This window comes from Polypterus senegalus, chromosome 1, assembly GCF_016835505.1.
Source record: "Polypterus senegalus isolate Bchr_013 chromosome 1, ASM1683550v1, whole genome shotgun sequence".
NCBI lineage: Eukaryota > Metazoa > Chordata > Cladistia > Polypteriformes > Polypteridae > Polypterus > Polypterus senegalus.
Window position 1 is genome coordinate 76,773,287 of NC_053154.1, and position 18,946 is coordinate 76,792,232.

An 18,946-nucleotide genomic window follows, 5' to 3' on the forward strand; every position below is an offset into this window, starting at 1 on the left:
AGTAGTTTGCATTTGCCCCAAATTGATCATCCTAGATATTACAGTATACCCTTATTTACGCATTTGCAGGTTTTTTTGTTTTAGCTTTTGTTCCCTACGTAGTGGCAGGCAGACCCTGAAAGCAACATTCAAGATCTATCTATTTTAGTCAAAGTACACAGCTCACAATACTCCAAGATGAAAGTTAAGCCGCTCAACACTTATCACTTTGGCATTCCTTCATATCTAGTCCTAAGTAAGCTGTCCTGAAAGTAAATTGAAAATTGCTAAGGACTGTGACCAGATATTGGGCTTTGAATGTCTGCAGGTCTATTCATTATATAAAGTAGATTTCCCATCATGATAATATTAATTTACAGTGACCTGCTCAGCCTCTGCAACACCTCAGTCTTTAATTTACATTTTACAATCAAACAGAACAAGCAAACACTTTCAACAGTCCTGAAATCACAGCACCACAGTCTAGGAATCAAACATTATGGATCATAACTCTGTGTATGTTAAGGCACAGACATGTGCCAGCTCTCTTCATATACCCCTTTGCTATATTTTAAATTTTAATTGTTCTGAGTTTACCATATAACATAACATTTTTAATAATCCTTAATCCAATGAAAGGTTACTGACTAGAGGCTGCCCCTGCAGCACTGGACGCAAAGCAGAAAACAGCCTTGGAAAGTGCTCAGTCCACTGAAGGTTTTACTTTCACATATCAAAGTGGCGAGTGTTAGGTTAATTCGGCAACTATAAATCAGCCTGCTAAGAGTGAATGAATGCCATAATGTACTGGTATACTGTACTGGAGTGGTTCCTGTCTTGTACCATTACTAGCCCTTGGCCACATATGACCAGTGGTGGAAAATGAAAGAATGATTCATTGTTCAGTTACTCAAAGGACAACATAGCTACTTCACACTCCTTAAAAACTGAATTGAGTCATGGGCAGTTCTCTTTTTGAATGTCCCTTTACACGTGTAAACTCTAGCAGCCAAACACATGATGTTAAATTGAATTGTAATTCATCAGTGGCTGTTGTGAATGAGTTAGTATGCCATATTATACATGTAGAGGGTTGGTTCAACCTCTACATTCCTAATTTCTATAATGACTGCTGATCACTGTTTGATTACTTATCCTTCCACAGAGATTATTTACATGAGGGTTACAGTATTTTTTTACAGGATGACGACATTGGTGGCAGATTGTCACTGGAACTTAAATGTTAATATTTTGTCGATGTTTCTTATTGAAAACCTGGCTTGGTGTAACTTGTTAGATTCCTGCTTCTTATTGTATATTAAAATTTAAACAATATCTATTTATTGAATAATAAAAAAAAAAATCACTGGCAGATATTACAATTGTTACCTTTTATTTTTTCATTCTTTTCCATTGCTATTTCCATCCAACACTTCCCCATGTCTGTGATTATTTCCCTTTGATAGCTATATTGAATGTTGTATTCTGCACTCCCTTTTTTATGACTAGTCTATCCTTTCGTCTTTTTTCAGATCAATTTAATCCAATTATAAGGTCACAATAATGACAAGGATCCAAGCTTGGAAGGGGCACCAGTCCATTTCAGAGCCCACTCGTGGACATAACTCATCGCACTCCAGTTCAGAGTTGTCAGTTGACCTGTCGTAACATACTCACATTTATTAATGTACATTCTTGTTAATCCAGTCACTTCAATGAAGTTCATCCATTGAGACGAATGATCTGAAGTCATCTTCAGTTGCCTTGTAGTTTACATTAAATGCTCACACCTACCAATCTTATCCAGGCCTGAGAAACTGCGCCCATTTTGGCAGTGCAAATCAAAAGGCAGGCAATATGGTGCAGTGGTTAAGCCTTTGGTCTTCAATCACTGAGGTTTTGAGTTCATATCCTGCCACTGACATTGTGTGACCATGAACAAGTCACTTCACCTGGAAAAACAAAGGAAATGTAACCGATTGTATCTCAAATGTTGTATGTCACGTTAGATAAAAGCATCAGCCAAATAAGTCAATGTAAAGGTGTCAGGGTCAAACTAATCCTGGAAGGGCTGTCACCCCATTGTAGGGCACATTTACTCACCTGGGGTCAAGTCAGAGTTTCCAGTTTAACTGAAACACATGTGCTTGGGTTTAGTAAGCAAACTGGAATCAAAACCCTACAGGCTAAATATTTAAATTCCACCTAGGCAGCGCCTGAGCTGAGATACAAACCTAGAAGACTCATTTATAAAAGGGTGCTTAGCCTGATCCTAAATATGAATGTATGATTATTTACTAATAGTTCCTACAAATAACATATCTGTAAATATGAATTTGGTACCGTGAACACTGGTGTTACTGGAAATTACAATACGTTGCTTTGCAAGCAGGGACAGTGGCAGTCCATAAAGAATGCAAACGAAGTCAAACAAGCAGGCAAAATGAAATTAAAAGCAAGCCGAAATACTGCAAGTTCTCTGTGAATAGTATTGCACTGGACCCAAGAATTGAGACATCTTGTACCTACTGTAAGTGACTGATAATGCCAGACGAGTGAGGTGAGTGTCACCTTTGAACTAAGTGATATCTGAAATAATGAGCTACGAACAGTGAGTGTTTTATTATAATGCACAGTAAAATCAAATGCGACACGTTTTAGCACTACATACAGTATGTTTTTACATAGTCCTACTTTTGCTTGCTGTCAATAATGTTGCCAACTGGGCTAAGCGGTTAACATGGATGACATGCCCCCAGCTTGCTGCTAGAAGTATTACAATACTTAGAGACAAAGAAGTCTACTATTTGAATTAAGAAAATTTTACACATCCTCTCACAATTCTGTAGTCCCAACTCTGCTTTATGCCATTATACTTAAAATTATTTTAAATATTGATAATGTTATTTTAAAATGCCATTGATCCAATGGCTTTTCATGGCCCTGAGTGAATTAATTATACCGTTTCTCTTCTTTAATTGGGTTATTTTTTTAATCCCTTCATACAAATTAGAACTATAATTATAATTAAAGGCAATATAGAGCCATTTCTTTTGGTAACACTCTTGGGAAAATGCTAAAACTTTTAGAAACAAGTCAAAAATTCGCCTTATTAACAGAATATTGCAGAGTAACTCATAATTGTATCAGTTAAAAATAACCTCATGCTGAATATATATTTAGAAATTACCGGATGTTTGTGTCTTTGAGGAAATGCACTGGACGTGATGGCTCTTTGGCTCATGGGTGGAGTGTAAATTTTGTTTAGGTTTATCTTTTCCTTGTGAATTGCAATTGTAAATTTAAGTAACTCCTTGGTGTGGCTCAGCTTGGAGGATCTAAAGGCTTTATTAACAACTATAATGACTACAAAAAAAGTATATTCCCTTTTAGTTCCCTTTTACTTTTTATTGTTACACAATATTATATTCTGAAACTCATTGAATATTGAATTCAGGGTCACTAGGGGACAGAGGCCATCAAAGAATGACTGGTTGCAGTTTAGTTAACAGCCATGGAGGGCAGTGCACTAAAGGGTCCTTTCTCACACACTCTCATGCACACTCAAACTGGAATTAATTATTTCTAATAAACCTAACCTGTAAATCTTTGAGGAAGTGGTAGAAACCCAGGACGCTTGATACTCTCTGTGCTCCCCTTTATATTATAGTCTCATTCCCCAATTTAGTTTAACATTGATCTCACTACAGCATAATGTCAAAGTGAAGCAATATAGCATTCAAAAATAATTATAAAAACAGAAATGGAATGATTTTGCACACCCTGCCCGGGGTTTGTTTCCTGCCTTGCGCCCTGTGTTGGCTGGGATTGGCTCCAGCAGACCCCGTGACCCTGTAGTTAGGATATAGCGAGTTGGATAATGGATGGATGGATGGATGATTTTGCACATTAGATATGAAATAGTTTTATTAAAAGCAGATATAAAGTCCAACATTTCCTAATCAATTGCAAAATACTGTATTTTGTAGTTAGGCTCTCAAAGTGTTATTCACAACTATATAAGGTGACATGTACCACAATCTTCTTTGCGAAAAAATGTTTTGTAATCCTTTTTAGTGTTCTTTTTTTCAATGTACATAAATACTTATTACTTGGTAATTATTGGCCATCTTCAGTGCAGCTGTTGCAGACATTATTTCTGTCTACGGGCTGTGTGGCTCAGGTAACAATAAATACTACCTATCTCATTTGAACTCCATGCCTAAATGTGTATGTACATATGCCATTAAATGAATTATATAGAGTATTCACAAGAATAACGCTACTGTAAATTAAACTATAGCTAGTGACATAACTACTAACAAATCATTATAGCATTAAGCACAGAGTTTAAACCTTACTGTAATTGCTGATACTAATTATACTACACATGTTATGGAGTTCTTTCTCCTTACTAATATTTTTCTTAATTTAATGTTCGCATTATCCACTAAATGTAATATGTAGTTTCTTTTTGCATCTAATCCAGATTAATGTCTAAATAAATAAAGCTGAGTTGGAATGCACTGGCAGATACAGTATGTATGTTTGTTCTGACATTACACCAAAAGGCTGCGCATATATTTTTTGAAAACTGGAGAAAAACTCAGGGATAATTCAACTTAAAATACAGGCAATATATGCAGCTCAATGTCACTTCAGGAGGGAAACACTCAATTAAAGATAAAGTTAAGTATGATTACGTGGGATCTAACCTTGATCTGTTTCTCAGAAGGCAAGTATGCTCACCATTACAACACCATCTCTGTCACATTTGAAGCTGTACTCCTCTAACCACTTTAGGTTCTCGCAACCCCACAGACAAGTCAAATCTCATAAAGAATTAGTCAAACTTTAAATTTACTGCAAGTTTTTCAAATAATACCGGGACAACGCCACGTAGCACAGTTAGTCGATTTTAATCTAAAACAACACTGCTCAACCACTATCATGATTTCTCTGAAATTTTTACTATTTTTATCTTATTCATTTAGCACCATGCACTATGATTTCTTTTCTGATTACTAAAGGACATGGCAGCCTGGTTATGTACAGCCATCATTATACTCTGTATGGCTAAGCTGCATGCACTTGAAGATATGAACTTTTTTGAAAAGTTAAAAAGAAACACCCTGACCTGAGGGGTCTAGTCTTGACTTTTTTTTAAATTGCTCCTTTTGGTTTTGATCACTGATTTCTTGTATTCTATGTGTTTAGCTATATCCTGACCATTCTTTTTGTTGGCATTTAAAACAATCTTTGTCCACCTCACCATAAAAAGTAGCTGTGCTGACTTTTCTGTGCAAATAAATGTCGTATCACTCACAACAACCACCTTCTCATCTTAAAGAGTACCTTTTTATCATATCTTTTCATGAAGGCTTTTTCAGAGCTTCCTATTCTGAAATGAAACGTAATACTTCAAATTTTTGCTGATTTACTATGCCAAACCACTAAGTCACCTAGAACATTATATGTGATTACTAATTACTTTCTTTTCAATTTCCTCTATATTGTGGATTAGACTTTTACAAAATATTACAGAATGTCTAGACTATCAGCCAACCAGCTTTTCAAAGTCAATGACTTTACTAAACAATTAATGTCCATTTACAGGTATATTAGACTCATAGACATTCCAGGATGCATCCATGTTTCTGTAGTCACTAAATATGTGCCGTATTTATTGTATTGTATTGTACATGTATAGTATCTGCATCATACATAGTTTCAGTTTTAAATCCCTAAAACATCCACTAATAAATAGCATAATTTCATATTTATATTTATTTTGTGTAGAACATATCTGTTAGACTGTCCAGATTTTTGCAAAACAAAAAGAAAAGAAAAAACATTCCCTACTATTCACACAGGTTATGCTTTTTATGCAGCCAAATACTTTCACCAATGTTTGGAGGAATATAGCCCACTATAGACTACATCCCCTCTTTATTACTTTGGAAAGGGTCCAGTCACAAATAAATTCTGCCATTTTTGTGTAATCGGAGTACACATATGAATATGAAGTGTCTTTTTTTAAGTTATAATTGCAGAAAACAATCTAATTATTGCCAGCATGCAACATTAATATAACAAGTTATAGGGAAGTTCATTCAATTTTAAATTTAATGTCTACTTGCCACCTGGATGACATTTTATTTGCACTGCTGAGCTTTCATAGGAGTTCTGACATTTTGAACTATAAAATTTCTAATTATGAACATATTATTTTCTGGATCAACAAACATGCTGCTAAGTGCTGAATACTTTTTTTGTTTTAAACTTCTGACTTGAAAGCTTTAGAATCCCAGCTGTTTGTAGCCTACTAAGTATGGAGTCAAATTGGTGATGCTGCCAATTTTGCCCCTTCACTGCTAACAGGGATGGCTGGAGAAGACAAGGTCAGATCAGAAATAGCTGAATGATTTGAGTATATGGAGACACTCCAATTTTCTGTGTGTTCTGTAGCTGTCATGGTTCTAAAGCAGTCCTCTGATTCTAACTAAAAATGCTCATATGCTTAACTATTACCTGCTAGTTAGTGGTTTACACAATATGTAGAATTTTTATTTAGTTTATATGAACCTACTTTTTTCCATTACAGAGAACTGGAGACTATTCTGGCAGCATCAAGTACAAAGCATAAAGAAATCTTTCCAGTCAATTATAGGGCACACCCATGCTTACTCACACCTGGCATTTTAGGGTCAGTTGTTAACTTATTGTGCATATCTTAGTGTCTACAGGAAGCAGACAAAAACTGCTAAGCATTAATGGTGGCATTAATTGGCAAACACCAAGTTGTTTTTATTCCTTACATTGCCACTCTCAATGGAAAGTTTGTTTTTTCTTTCTGATTGTAGAGCTCATTTTACTAACTTATTCTTATCCTTAATATCGTTCTTTTTCAGTCTGTGGCACCATGGACATTCGAAATGATGTTTCAGAGTTGCATCAATTAGAGAATTGCTCTGTAATTGAGGGAAATCTTCAGATCCTGCTTATTTCCACCACTCAAGGTGAAGACTTCCGAGGGCTCAGTTTCCCAAGGCTGGTCATGATCACCGACTTTCTGCTACTTTTTCGTGTCTATGGACTGGAGAGCTTGAGAGACCTTTTCCCAAACCTCTCCGTCATCCGTGGCAATCAGCTCTTTTTTAACTATGCACTAGTCATTTTTGAAATGCCTCATCTACGAATGATAGGGTTGCACAGCCTGACAAGGATAATGAGAGGGGCTGTTAGAATTGAGAAAAACCAGGAGCTCTGTCATCTTTCCACTGTTGACTGGACATTGCTGATGGATTCAACGGAGAACAACCACATAGTAGGCAACAAGCTTCAAGTAGAGTGTGCTGATGTGTGTCCTGGTATCCTAGATGAGGAAAAGACCTGTGTGAAGACTGATGTCAATGGGCATAAAGACTACCGGTGCTGGACCTCCACCTACTGCCAGAAAGGTAAGTTCAACAGTAATTATTTCCAATAATAAAAGAATAAATATATTAAATCAGTATTATCAATAATAAATATAATCACTAATTAATACTGGAGTTTATATGGTACAGCAAATACTTTGAGTAAGGACATTCTTTTTCATTTGCCATTCTGATTTATTGTAAATTGTATAAAACTGTAACTGTTTCTAAATTTGTGTTTAAATTAAGCTTTACATTACATTAATTCTGATAAATACAAGTGAACCTATAGTTACAGTTCACAGTATGTTTTTCAGGAATTACTGCCTTTTTGAATATTTATCTGGATTGAAAGTAAACCTGACTTTTCCCAATTAAATACAAAAATCAGAAGTAAGAATTAGCACACTTGTCCCTGACTGGGGGCCTCATTTATAATGATTGCGTATGTCCTACAAATGGCTAGAAATGTGCATATGCAACTTACCACGTAAATGTCGGGATTTATAAAAGAAAACTCAATGGGAGATCATGTGGATATTTATGGTATCTCTGACCCATGTTTATGCAACATTTTGGAGAAACTGGGTAATGACTGCACCTTTGATAAAGTGGTGAAATGCAGCCAAACCCAGCTAAATTCTGACTCGCACACATGATAATTCATATCACTGAGTTGTTATTATAATATGCATTGCTTCAACAAACATATGAAACCTCAGATGAGATAAGTATGATGCAGGCTTGAAATGTGCGTATGCAACCTCCCACACAAACATTGAGATTTATAAAAGAAAACTTGATGGGGGAACATCTGTATATTTATGACAACTCTAACCCATACGTACACACAACATTTCGGAGAAAGTGGGAAATGACAACACCCTTGATCAAGCAGGGAAATGTAGCAAAACCAGCTAAATGATGACTTGCACACATAATTCATGTCACTGAGCCACTATTATAATATGTGTTGGCTTGACAAACATAATACACCTCAAAAAAATGAATAAGATGTTACTTTAGATCACGTTTAAGAGGGACAATACTGGCCATTTGCACTGAAGAATTCTTTTTGAATTTTCATAATTTTATATTGGCTACAGTGCTGTCACTTCTGATGGAACTGCTCGATAGGTCAACAGTATCTCAGTCAAGTTTTACTTTGTCATGGCTGCTGTGCTGTTAGTTATTAATTGGCCAGTGAGGTGCTACCTCCAGATTTTCTATTGTGTGGGTGCACACAGAAGCGATTCTAGGGATTGTGGGGGCTCTAGGCTAAAAAATACTTCATGGGGCTTCTCAACTCAACCTCCCTTAAGTCAGGACATTGTAAAATTTATTATCCTTATTTTTTCCGCTTTTTGTTTCCAGACATATAAGTCCTCTACATGGTTTATGAAAATAGCACTGAGTACATTTAACATTTAATTAACATTCATCACAAACACTATCACAACAGAGATTGGGGCCACACTTAGGGTGGGGTTGTAGTCATAGTATGTCGATGCTGTGCTTCAAGTTTTATTCACCGTTACAATGACTACCTATGTAAAGAGACAGCCTCCCCTCATAGTCTAAGACCCCAGGCAACTGCCTGCCTTGCTTGTCCTGTCGCTACTCCTCTGGTTGCACATACCAAAAAACAAAACACACAAACACATAAAGTTTTTCCAACATAAAGGGTCAATTTGAAGCAAGGTCCAGTTCTCCAAATGTAATTGGATCTCACTTTACTGCATTCATATTGCAGTGAGGGCACCGAGCAAAAATGAAGCTACATTTGTTAACTGAATGCAGTGACATTCCATTAATGCACAAGTCATCCAAGATGTGACTAGCGAATTGTGTCTCAGTGGCCTGGGTCAGCATGTGACTCGTTTATTTTGAGACAAAGTAGAATTGACGGACGTGATGGTATTGTACATGGTGGCTGGCTTATTGGTAAAGTAAGTAACTGAACCCTCGGTGTTTCATATGGCCTGTACTATTCGTTGTATCAGCAATAGAGACAGTGCCTTACATGTTTCCCAGACCGCCAGAGTGTAGAGGAGAGCCTGTATAATGCCGCTCATGATCTTCTGCTCATAGTTGTGGAGCACAGCCAGATACTCCAGTGGTGGGGAGGTCTCAATACACCAGTCAATAACGTTCTGCAGCATTGTGAATGGAAATGTATACAACTGATCAGTATGCTCCATATGTGGATGTTTCAGGGTAGCGTTTAAGGCACACTCATGTATGCATATTTACAAGGTGGCTGTAATTTATAAACAATAAACTGCATAGAAATGTGCATACGGTGGGTTTTATAAATCAGACTTTTTTTTAATTTCTCATATACAAAGGAAAGTATTGTAATCGTCCAAAAATTCAACCTCGAGATTTTCTTGTAGGGAAAGTATTGTAATCGTCCAAAAATCAGATTTCAAGATTTTGATGAATCTCAACGACTTAGACCTTCCTGAGTCTGAAAATACCATTTTTGGAATTATGTCTGTGTGTCTGTCTGTGTATGTATGTATGTAAACACAATAACTTGAGTACGCTTTCATTTAGGTCAACCAAATTTTGCATACAAGTATTAGGTACAAAACGTAGAGCTCAACATTTGAGCTATTTTCACTAACCATAAGTGGTACTTTTCTATTCATGCAGCCGCAAAGTATGATTTATTCAACTTTAATTTTATAATAATTGTTCAATATATTATATGGTTTGTTGTTGATGGTTTTTTAATGTACATAATATAAAAATATAATCATTGTCTTGTGGTTTACTCCTCAAATATCCATCCCCATATTTGAGTATATGAGAAAGTCTACAGGAGACCACGCCTGATTTTGTTTTTTTAATGTAGCCATTTTCCTGTTGTTTTGGTGTACACATATGTTTACACTTGAAGGTTTTATAAAAGAAGCCCCTAGTCACTGTTAGTCAAGTATTTGAATTTCCTCTCAAAGCCCAAAGACATTGATGTTAGTTTAATCAGTCAATATAAAGTAGCCTAACTGAGAGTGCCCTCTGATTCTGTCATTTGATCCAAAATTATTTCCCACCCTTCACTTTATTCTTCAAAAACCCTGTAAAATGAAAAAAATGAATTTCAAAATGAATGAGTAGATTTGATAGTTGCTTAGCAGTGCTGCATCATGACTCTACATATCTGAATTTTCTTTCTGTCCAGGATACCATCTATGTGAATTTGGTATGTTCTTCTTTGTCCTCTTTAGTTTTCCTCAGGTAGTCTTGTTTCCTCTTACTTTAAAAAGATGGCACACTAATAGCAATATCCAAATTGGCTCTGTAAGGGTGTACTCTATAATGAACATGACTATGCCCTTTTTGTACCTAATTCTATTACGATGGGTTCCTGGCTCCTTGCAATTTTGTAATGAACATAGTGGTTTAAACAGTTCATGGAGTGGATGTGAGTAATCTCTCCATAGTATTATTTTTTCAGCTTGTGTGTTCCATGCCTGGTTGTGGAATAGCAAGTCCTGTTCCCAGCATCAGCCGGTTCAATGCAAGATCTGACCCTAACCAACACACAAGTCTTTCGCAAGACATCATAGAAATGATTAGCTTGCAAGGTTTGTATCAACAGCACACAGAGTTTCATAAGACTAGAGTCATAGGCAACAGCACTTCTTGTACAGTACAGATACTTTGCCTGTATCTGTGGTGACGGGTTTTATAAATACAAGCACAGGACTCATAGATTCAGGAAAGTGCTGAGTCAAAGAATCACACGGGCATTTCTGGATCTTTACAGATTGACACTCGTGGGTTCTTCATATCATTTGTGATGCCATACCCTATCTTGTACAGTGTTCATGAGTCACATTTCAAAGCCCACTTTGTCCCTGTGTTTGCCTTTTTACTTGCACTTCAAACAAGCCATTAGTCTTTCCTCCATTGTGCAACACCAGAAATGGTTCAATTTCCAGAGAACTTTCTTTTAGTCTATGAACTCCATACTCACAACCTTTTTCTTTTGCAGATATTCACTGGTTTTTTTACATTAAACAGCTCAGCCTTGTTGTAGATTGCACATTCTGAACTAGCCCCAAGAGGCCATTTATATGAAGCAGTCTAATATTCTGATGGCAAACAGATATGTTTTATAAGAGCTTTGCATTCAGGTAGCCTGAACACTTAACTCTGGCGGCTGAAAGAACTGTTTCAGTCTCTTCGTGTCGACGAACTATGATCACTTCTTTAATGTGTTTAAATGTGTTATTTAAAGCCTTAAGGTGATATTGAAAGTCTACCAGTAGCATCCATTATCTCTCAATTTCAGGCTAGTAGCAAATATTTGCAGAAGTAAAACTCAGACTGTAAACGTGAAAGATTGGCTGACATTTACCACTATATGTGTATTGTGGTGGAATATGGTGGGATTTGGGATTTATATTAGGATTGCTGTATTTGCACAGTAGAATCTCAGCAAAGGGTGGATTAATTTGTGCTATTCCTAATATTTTTATTTTTACATTCCCTCAAGGGAATCATGTTGAAAGAAACAAGCCAGGCAGCTGGTTAAAACCAGATAACCACGGTTCTGTGAAAAAGAGCACTATGTTCACCTGAGTGTTCAACTTGTTTGTGAACAGAGGCATACAGTAGGTACGGTTAACCACATAGATGAGTATTATTTGAGCACATATAGAATAGTTCCCTGAAGACACTGTCGAGGTTGTATCGCAAAATGACTTTTGCTAGACAGGAATGAAATCCTCATAAATTTAAATATGAATCTGTTAGTTGGGTAAAGCAAACTTTAGTAGCTACTGTATGTTATTATACTTAATATGTTCTATTTTGTATCCATCCTTCTATTTCCTAGCAAGCTTTTTCTAATTCACGTTTGCAGGAAATAAAGTCTATTACTGGGGACAAGGCAGGACCCCACTGTGGATATGGAACTATATTTTTGGGACCGCGAATCTTGAACTGTTATGGGGTCCCCTTTCCAACAAGCAACGTGGTCTAAGTAACCACTGTTATCTTCTTCAATGGGGTTCTTCCACAACAGATCTGGGGACTGGAGGTTAGGAGCATATGCTGATGCAGCGCATTGTCACACCCACCCCATTGCTGCAATGGGTGACACCTCAACACCACACAAGTTCAGACAGAATGGAACAATGTGAGTTTTTGTTTATGGTGGCTGGAGTGCCAATTCTGCCACCAACTCCGAAGTTTTTGGAGGCCTATTTGCAGGTTGACGTCATACCCAAGATGTAGCAATTGCAGGTTAAGGGCCTTGCTCAAAATCACCACATTTTTTTTTAAATTAAACACATGTAGGAGTTTACAAAAAAGCCTTCTCATACAGTAGACACACAAAATTTATAAACAATATTGAATAGAGTCACTTCTGGGGCCCCTCCGGGATTAGCAGCGCTACAGCTTAAGCGTCATTAGTTTCATAGTAGATCCGCCCTTGAATGGAACACCAGTCCTTCACTGGGTATATTTATGTGCATCCCCTCGAATGCACGGGACAGCAGTGGATGCTGCTGTTGAGTTCAGATCTTAATCTAACACTGTCAATGCCTATGTGAAGTTTTACATTCTCCCATTAAAGACGTGTGTGATTGTGCCTTGCAAGGATCTGGCACTCTATTCCAGGGGTGTTACTATCATCGTCCCCAGTGCAGCCAGATAAGGATCTGACTGGACGTAAATGAGCAGCCTAAAAAAATATAGTAGGTTATCCTGCTTTCACCTGTCAATAGCATCAAGTATATTTTTATCCCTTCTGAGATATTAGCTGCCCTGGAGAACTGTAGTGGCTTCAGGGATTCATTTCAAGCAAGCAAACAATGTTTACTTTTTAATAGCATTCTATCATGGTGAACACCATTCCAAGGTACTTTAAATATTGTGAAGGATGGCCAGTGTCCTTGCCCAGCCAGGACACCCTCAAAGTGGAAGAACTTGGGGAGACAGCTTACACAGGGCTTTGTCTCCCCAAGGATGCTAGATGGCAGTGAGCCCAGGCTTAGATCCCCACATCAGGTGCCCACAAGGCATGTCGGGTATTATACAGTAAGCTGCTATGGGGGAGTGTTATGGAACTGTAGCATCATATCACTGGAAGCACTTTCGGGGACTAGATAAAAGGAGATTCCTGCCTCACATCAATGAACCACAGTCGGGAGGAAGGTGGATGAAGCTAGCGCGGTGGAATGTAGGAGGCAGTGGCCAGTGACATTGGGAGAAAGAAGACAAAGAGTTGTGCTTGAGCTTAATTGTACTTGTGGTTGTAGTGGGAAACATTTTCCCAAGAAGAATTTCCCATGAATAAAAACTCTTTAATTTTTTTTTACATTAGTGTCTAAGCCTGCTTATGTTGGGTGGTGGTCACAATATTTAGATTACATTTCCTTATCTGCCATGTCACACATTTTTTCCAACAAACATCTAAATTACGCAACATATTTTGCACCCTACTGCAAATAGTTATCTGGTGTCTACTTCTATTTTGCCACATTATAAAGTAAATTCCTGCCATGCAGTGTTTACTTTTGGAAAATTAGCTCTCTTGTTTCACTTTCTTTTGCGGTAATTCATCCACATATTTTTTAAAGTTATAGGTACACATGATACTTGGATTTTTATTGGAACCAGATTGTTGACTGCCTCTATGTTGAAAAAACAAGAATATACAACTCTCCATCTAAAAATGTAAATGAACTACAAATCATTTACAAAGTTAACTTATCAAAACTGTAAAAGCTAGGAACAGCTTTTTTTTTTTTTTTTGTAATGTACTGATAAACATTACACTTTCATATATTTTAGATTCATTACACACAACTCAAGTAGTTCAAGCCTTTTATTGTTTTAATATTGATGATTTTGGCATACAGCTCATGAAAACCCAAAATTCCTATCTCAAAAAATTAGCATATCATGAAAAGGTTCTCTAAACGAGCTATTAACCTAATCATCTGAATCAACTAAATAACTCTAAACACCTGCAAAAGATTCCTGAGGCTTTTAAAAACTCCCAGCCTGGTTCATTACTCAAAACCGCAATCATGGGTAAGACTGACTGCTGTCCAGAAGGCCATCATTGACACCCTCAAGCAAGAGGGTAAGACACAGAAAGAAATTTCTGAACGAATAGGCTGTTCCCAGAGTGTTGTATCAAGGCACCTCAGTGGGAAGTCTGTGGGAAGGAAAAAGTGTGGCAGAAAACGCTGCACAACGAGAAGAGGTGACCGGACCCTGAGGAAGATTGTGGAGAAGGACCAATTCCAGACCTTGGGGGACCTGCGGAAGCAGTGGACTGAGTCTGGAGTAGAAACATCCAGAGCCACCATGTACAGGCGTGTGCAGGAAATGGGCTACAGGTGCCGCATTCCCCAGGTCAAGCCACTTTTGAACCAGAAACAGCGGCAGAAGCAACTGACCTGGGCTACAGAGAAGCAGCACTGGACTGTTGCTCAGTGGTCCAAAGTACTTTTTTCAGATGAAAGCACATTTTGCATGTCATTCGGAAATCAAGGTGCCAGAGTCTGGAGGAAGACTGGGGAGAGGGAAATGCCAAAATGCCTGAAGTCCAGTGTCAGGTACCCACAGTCAGTGATGGTCTGGGGTGCCATGTCAGCTGCTGGTGTTGGTCCACTGTGTTTTATCAAGGGCAGGGTCAATGCAGCTAGCTATAAGGAGATTTTGGAGCACTTCATGCTTCCATCTGCTGAAAAGCTTTATGGAGATGAAGATTTCATTTTTCAGCACGACCTGGCACCTGCTCACAGTGCCAAAACCACTGGTAAATGGTTTACTGACCATGGTATTACTGTGCTCAATTGGCCTGCCAACTCTCCTGACCTGACCATAGAGAATCTGTGGGATATTGTGAAGAGAAAGTTGAGAGACACAAGACCCAACACTCTGGATGAGCTTAAGGCCGCTATCGAAGCATTCTGGGCCTCCATAACACCTCAGCAGTGCCACAGGCTGATTGTCTACATGCCACGCCGCATTGAAGCAGTCATTTCTGCAAAAGGATTCCCGACCAAGTATTGAGTGCATAACTGAACATAATTATTTGACGGTTGACTTTTTTTGTATTAAAAACACTTTTCTTTTATTGGTCGGATGAAATATGCTAATTTTTTGATATAGGAATTTTGGGTTTTCATGAGCTGTATGCCAAAAATCATCAATATTAAAACAATAAAAGGCTTGAACTACTTCAGTTGTGTGTATTGAATCTAAAATATATGAAAGTCTAATGTTTATCAGTACATTACAGAAAATAATGAACTTTAACACAATATGCTAATTTTTTGAGAAGGACCTGTATATATATATTGTAACAGACAGGCCGGGTTGCCTCCATGAAACAAGGACTGGGGAAGGAGCTTAGCTGGATCAATGCCTCTCCCAGAACGACAGAGGGCAGTCTCCCTCGCTTCCAATAGCGCCATCGAGAAGCTCAACCCTGATGGGGCCCATGGCCACCGCCAGTGGGTGTATGAAGAACAGCTTTGCCCTCCTCTGCAGAGCTGCCGTCACAACCGGAAGTTCAGCTGGAAAGAGATTGTGGAACAGCTGGAGCACTCTATAAAAGGGGCCAGCTGCCACAACTCAGGGAGCCACAGTCAGGAGGAGGTGGATGAAGCTTGCAAGGACAAGTGGAGACAGAAAGAAACAAAGAGACAGAGAGAATGACTGTGATCGGTGCTGTGCTGTGCTGCACTGTCCTGTCCTACTGTGGGGAACGAGGCAAAAGTGTCTCCCACAGCTCAGTAAAGGTGTTGTGTTACTTAAACTCGGCTAGGAATTTGTTAGTTTTCTCATACCCCTTGTGGTCAGAGTGCAGGGTCAGCCATTGTACAATGCCCCTGGAGCAACTGAAGACTAAGGGCCTTGCTCAAGGGTCCAGCAGAGTAGGATCTCTTTTGGCAGTGACGGGGATTCGAACCACCTTTGGGATACCAATGCAGATCCTTAGCCTCACAGCCAACCCTTCTGCCCTATATAGTACTATATGTATATAGTATATATATATTACTAACTTTAATTAAGGCTGATATTCTTTAAGCTGTTTTGTTTTTATTGTAGAATGCAAAGCACTGTTATGATAGTATTTAAAGAATACTACTGAAATGCTTATGAACTAGAGGAGTAATTTTAAAATGTCAGCTAAATAAATTAGATTAGATTATTTTAGATTATATTAGATAAACTTTATTAATCTCATGGGGAAATTCAGATGCATACAGCAGCAGAAACATAAAAAAACAAGGATACAGATGGATACAGATTCAGATGACAAATAATACAGCCAATCAATTGATCAATCAGTCGATAAATAAACAAATGAATATAAATTAATGTATATTGTGCAGATATTTCAAAATTAATTTAACATTGGGAGGAATCGTTGAATTGCCTGACAGAAATGGACAGTAAAGACCCCCAGAGGCTGGAAAGGAATGTGTAAGAGAACAATGAAGAAAGTAAAAAAGCAATACAGGCAGGGCTGAAACCACTGACCATCTGCACTGTTCAGCAACTTCAGAAGAGCATGCTAAGATAGGCCTTTTCAGCTGTTAAATGTAAAACATCATCATGATTTTCTCCATTTTTTTACAATTAAATTAACTTTTCAGTAAGGTGGAATCTTTCTCAACCTCAGGGCTATAAGATCGATGCAGTAGTTAAAAATGTTTTTCCTTAGGCTAGCTGTAAAAAGTCAATAATTTATAGTCAATCAGTAAGTAAATCAATCAGTGATATGAAGCTTTATATACAGGTATAGATACAGATCCTTCAAAGCCCACCTTAAGTTTACTTATTAGGTAGGTCTGGTTTATTTCTGGAGTTTATTTTTTTGGTGCTATAACACTGTCCTCTGGTGGTTTCTGAGACCATTAAATACCTCATTCCTCACTGGACGTTTAAGGGCCAGGACTTCATGGAAGTTTCTAATTTCCCTGCTCTAATCCAGTAATCTCAAATGAGCGCTGTTTTCTACCTTAGGCCAACTTTGATAAAATGTATTGGCCACACAGTCACCAACAGCCTTTCACTTTCTGGAGGATTTCTTTCTACTACCTTATAGCACATGACAAACTAGTCTGGTGTATAAGAGTATTCTACATCTGTCTGTGAAGATTTTAACTGTCTCTCTGACACTTTATGAAGTCTTCTCCTTTTTTTTATTATTATCTAAGAAAATGAAACAAAAACATTTAAGCGTGCAGCACAGTGGTGCAGTGGTAGCGCTGCTGCCTTGCAGTTAGGAGACCCGGGTTCGCTTTCCGGGTCCTCCCTGAGTGGAGCTTGCATGTTCTCCCCGTGTCTGCATGGGTTTACTCCGGGTGCTCCGGTTTCCTCCCACAGTCCAAAGACATGCAGGTTAGGTACATTGGTGGTCCTAAATTGTGGGTGGATGTGTGTGTACCCTGAGGTGGGCTGGTGCCCTGCCTGGGGTTTGTTCTTGCCTTGCGCCCTGTGTAGGCTGGGATTGGCTCCAGCAGACCCCTGTGACCCTGTGTTAGGATATAGCGGGTTGGATAATGGAAGGATGGATGGAAACATGTGAGCACAACACAGTTAAAAAAAATACAGTAGTATTTTAGAGACCTATATGACATGAGACCACAATCTAAAATGGATTCTCAGATATATATGTGGCAGAAGAAAACGTTTATCAAAGACCCTGTTTTGCTTATTTTAGAATAACAATAAACTAGTTCCAGACCTGGAAAATAATCAACTCTTCACTAAGAGAAATTTTTTTTTTCCAATTTATGATAAGACATGTCTTTATGTTAAGTAATGGGAGGAGGATTTATATATACAGTATATATATATATTGTGGTGGGCGGCCAGATCCCATGCCCAGCCGGGATGCCACTTTTACTTATGTTCCGGGGGAGCAGTCAGGGGCTCCTCAGTACCTCCCCGGGACACTTGGTGGCAGCCTCCCTGGTTCATGATAGTGCCTCAGCTTCCCAGAGGGTTTCATGGGAGTTGGAGTTCTCCCCAACCGTGTGGGGATCTGGGGTGGCCACCAGGAGAGGCTGCAGGGTTCCTGGAGCCAACTTGGACACCTCTACAGCCCTGCCCGGAGGTGCAATCAGCACCAGCTATTCCAACACCTGGAGCACTTCTGGGATTGATATAAAAAGGGCCTGCCTCTCTTTAAAAGGGAGCCAGAATCGGGAGGAAGAGGATGAGTTTGCCTGGGAGGAGTGGTGGTACAAGGAGAGGTGCAGAGTTCTGTTAAGTGCTTTTTGGGCACTGTGTTGGGCCTGTGGGACAAAGGGAAGGCATGCCCCACGGCTGAAGTGTGTGAATAAAACCTGTGTGTTTAAGATATTGGTGTTGTGTCTGTCTGTGGCCGGGCTATACTTTACTATATATATATATAATAGCTGTACATGTACAGTATATATATATAATAGCAAAATACATTTGATTGTTTAGTCCACCTGTGCCAGTGTTAAAGTAGTTCTTCCAAAAAACACATAATAGCAATCTAACCATGCATCATATTCATTACATTTTCAAAAAAA

General features: G+C 38.4%; 1 protein-coding gene across 2 annotated transcripts in view; it reads left to right on the forward strand.

Annotated features, from left to right (window-relative positions):
• LOC120527576 (insulin receptor-related protein-like) overlaps nucleotides 1-18,946 on the forward strand; it is a 113,253-nt gene that overhangs the window by 7,249 nt on the left and 87,058 nt on the right. For both annotated transcript variants that reach the window (XM_039751148.1, XM_039751158.1), the window contains exon 2: nucleotides 6,891-7,439. In XM_039751148.1, the coding sequence (XP_039607082.1) occupies nucleotides 6,891-7,439 (549 nt within the window). The remainder of the gene's footprint in view (nucleotides 1-6,890; nucleotides 7,440-18,946) is intronic.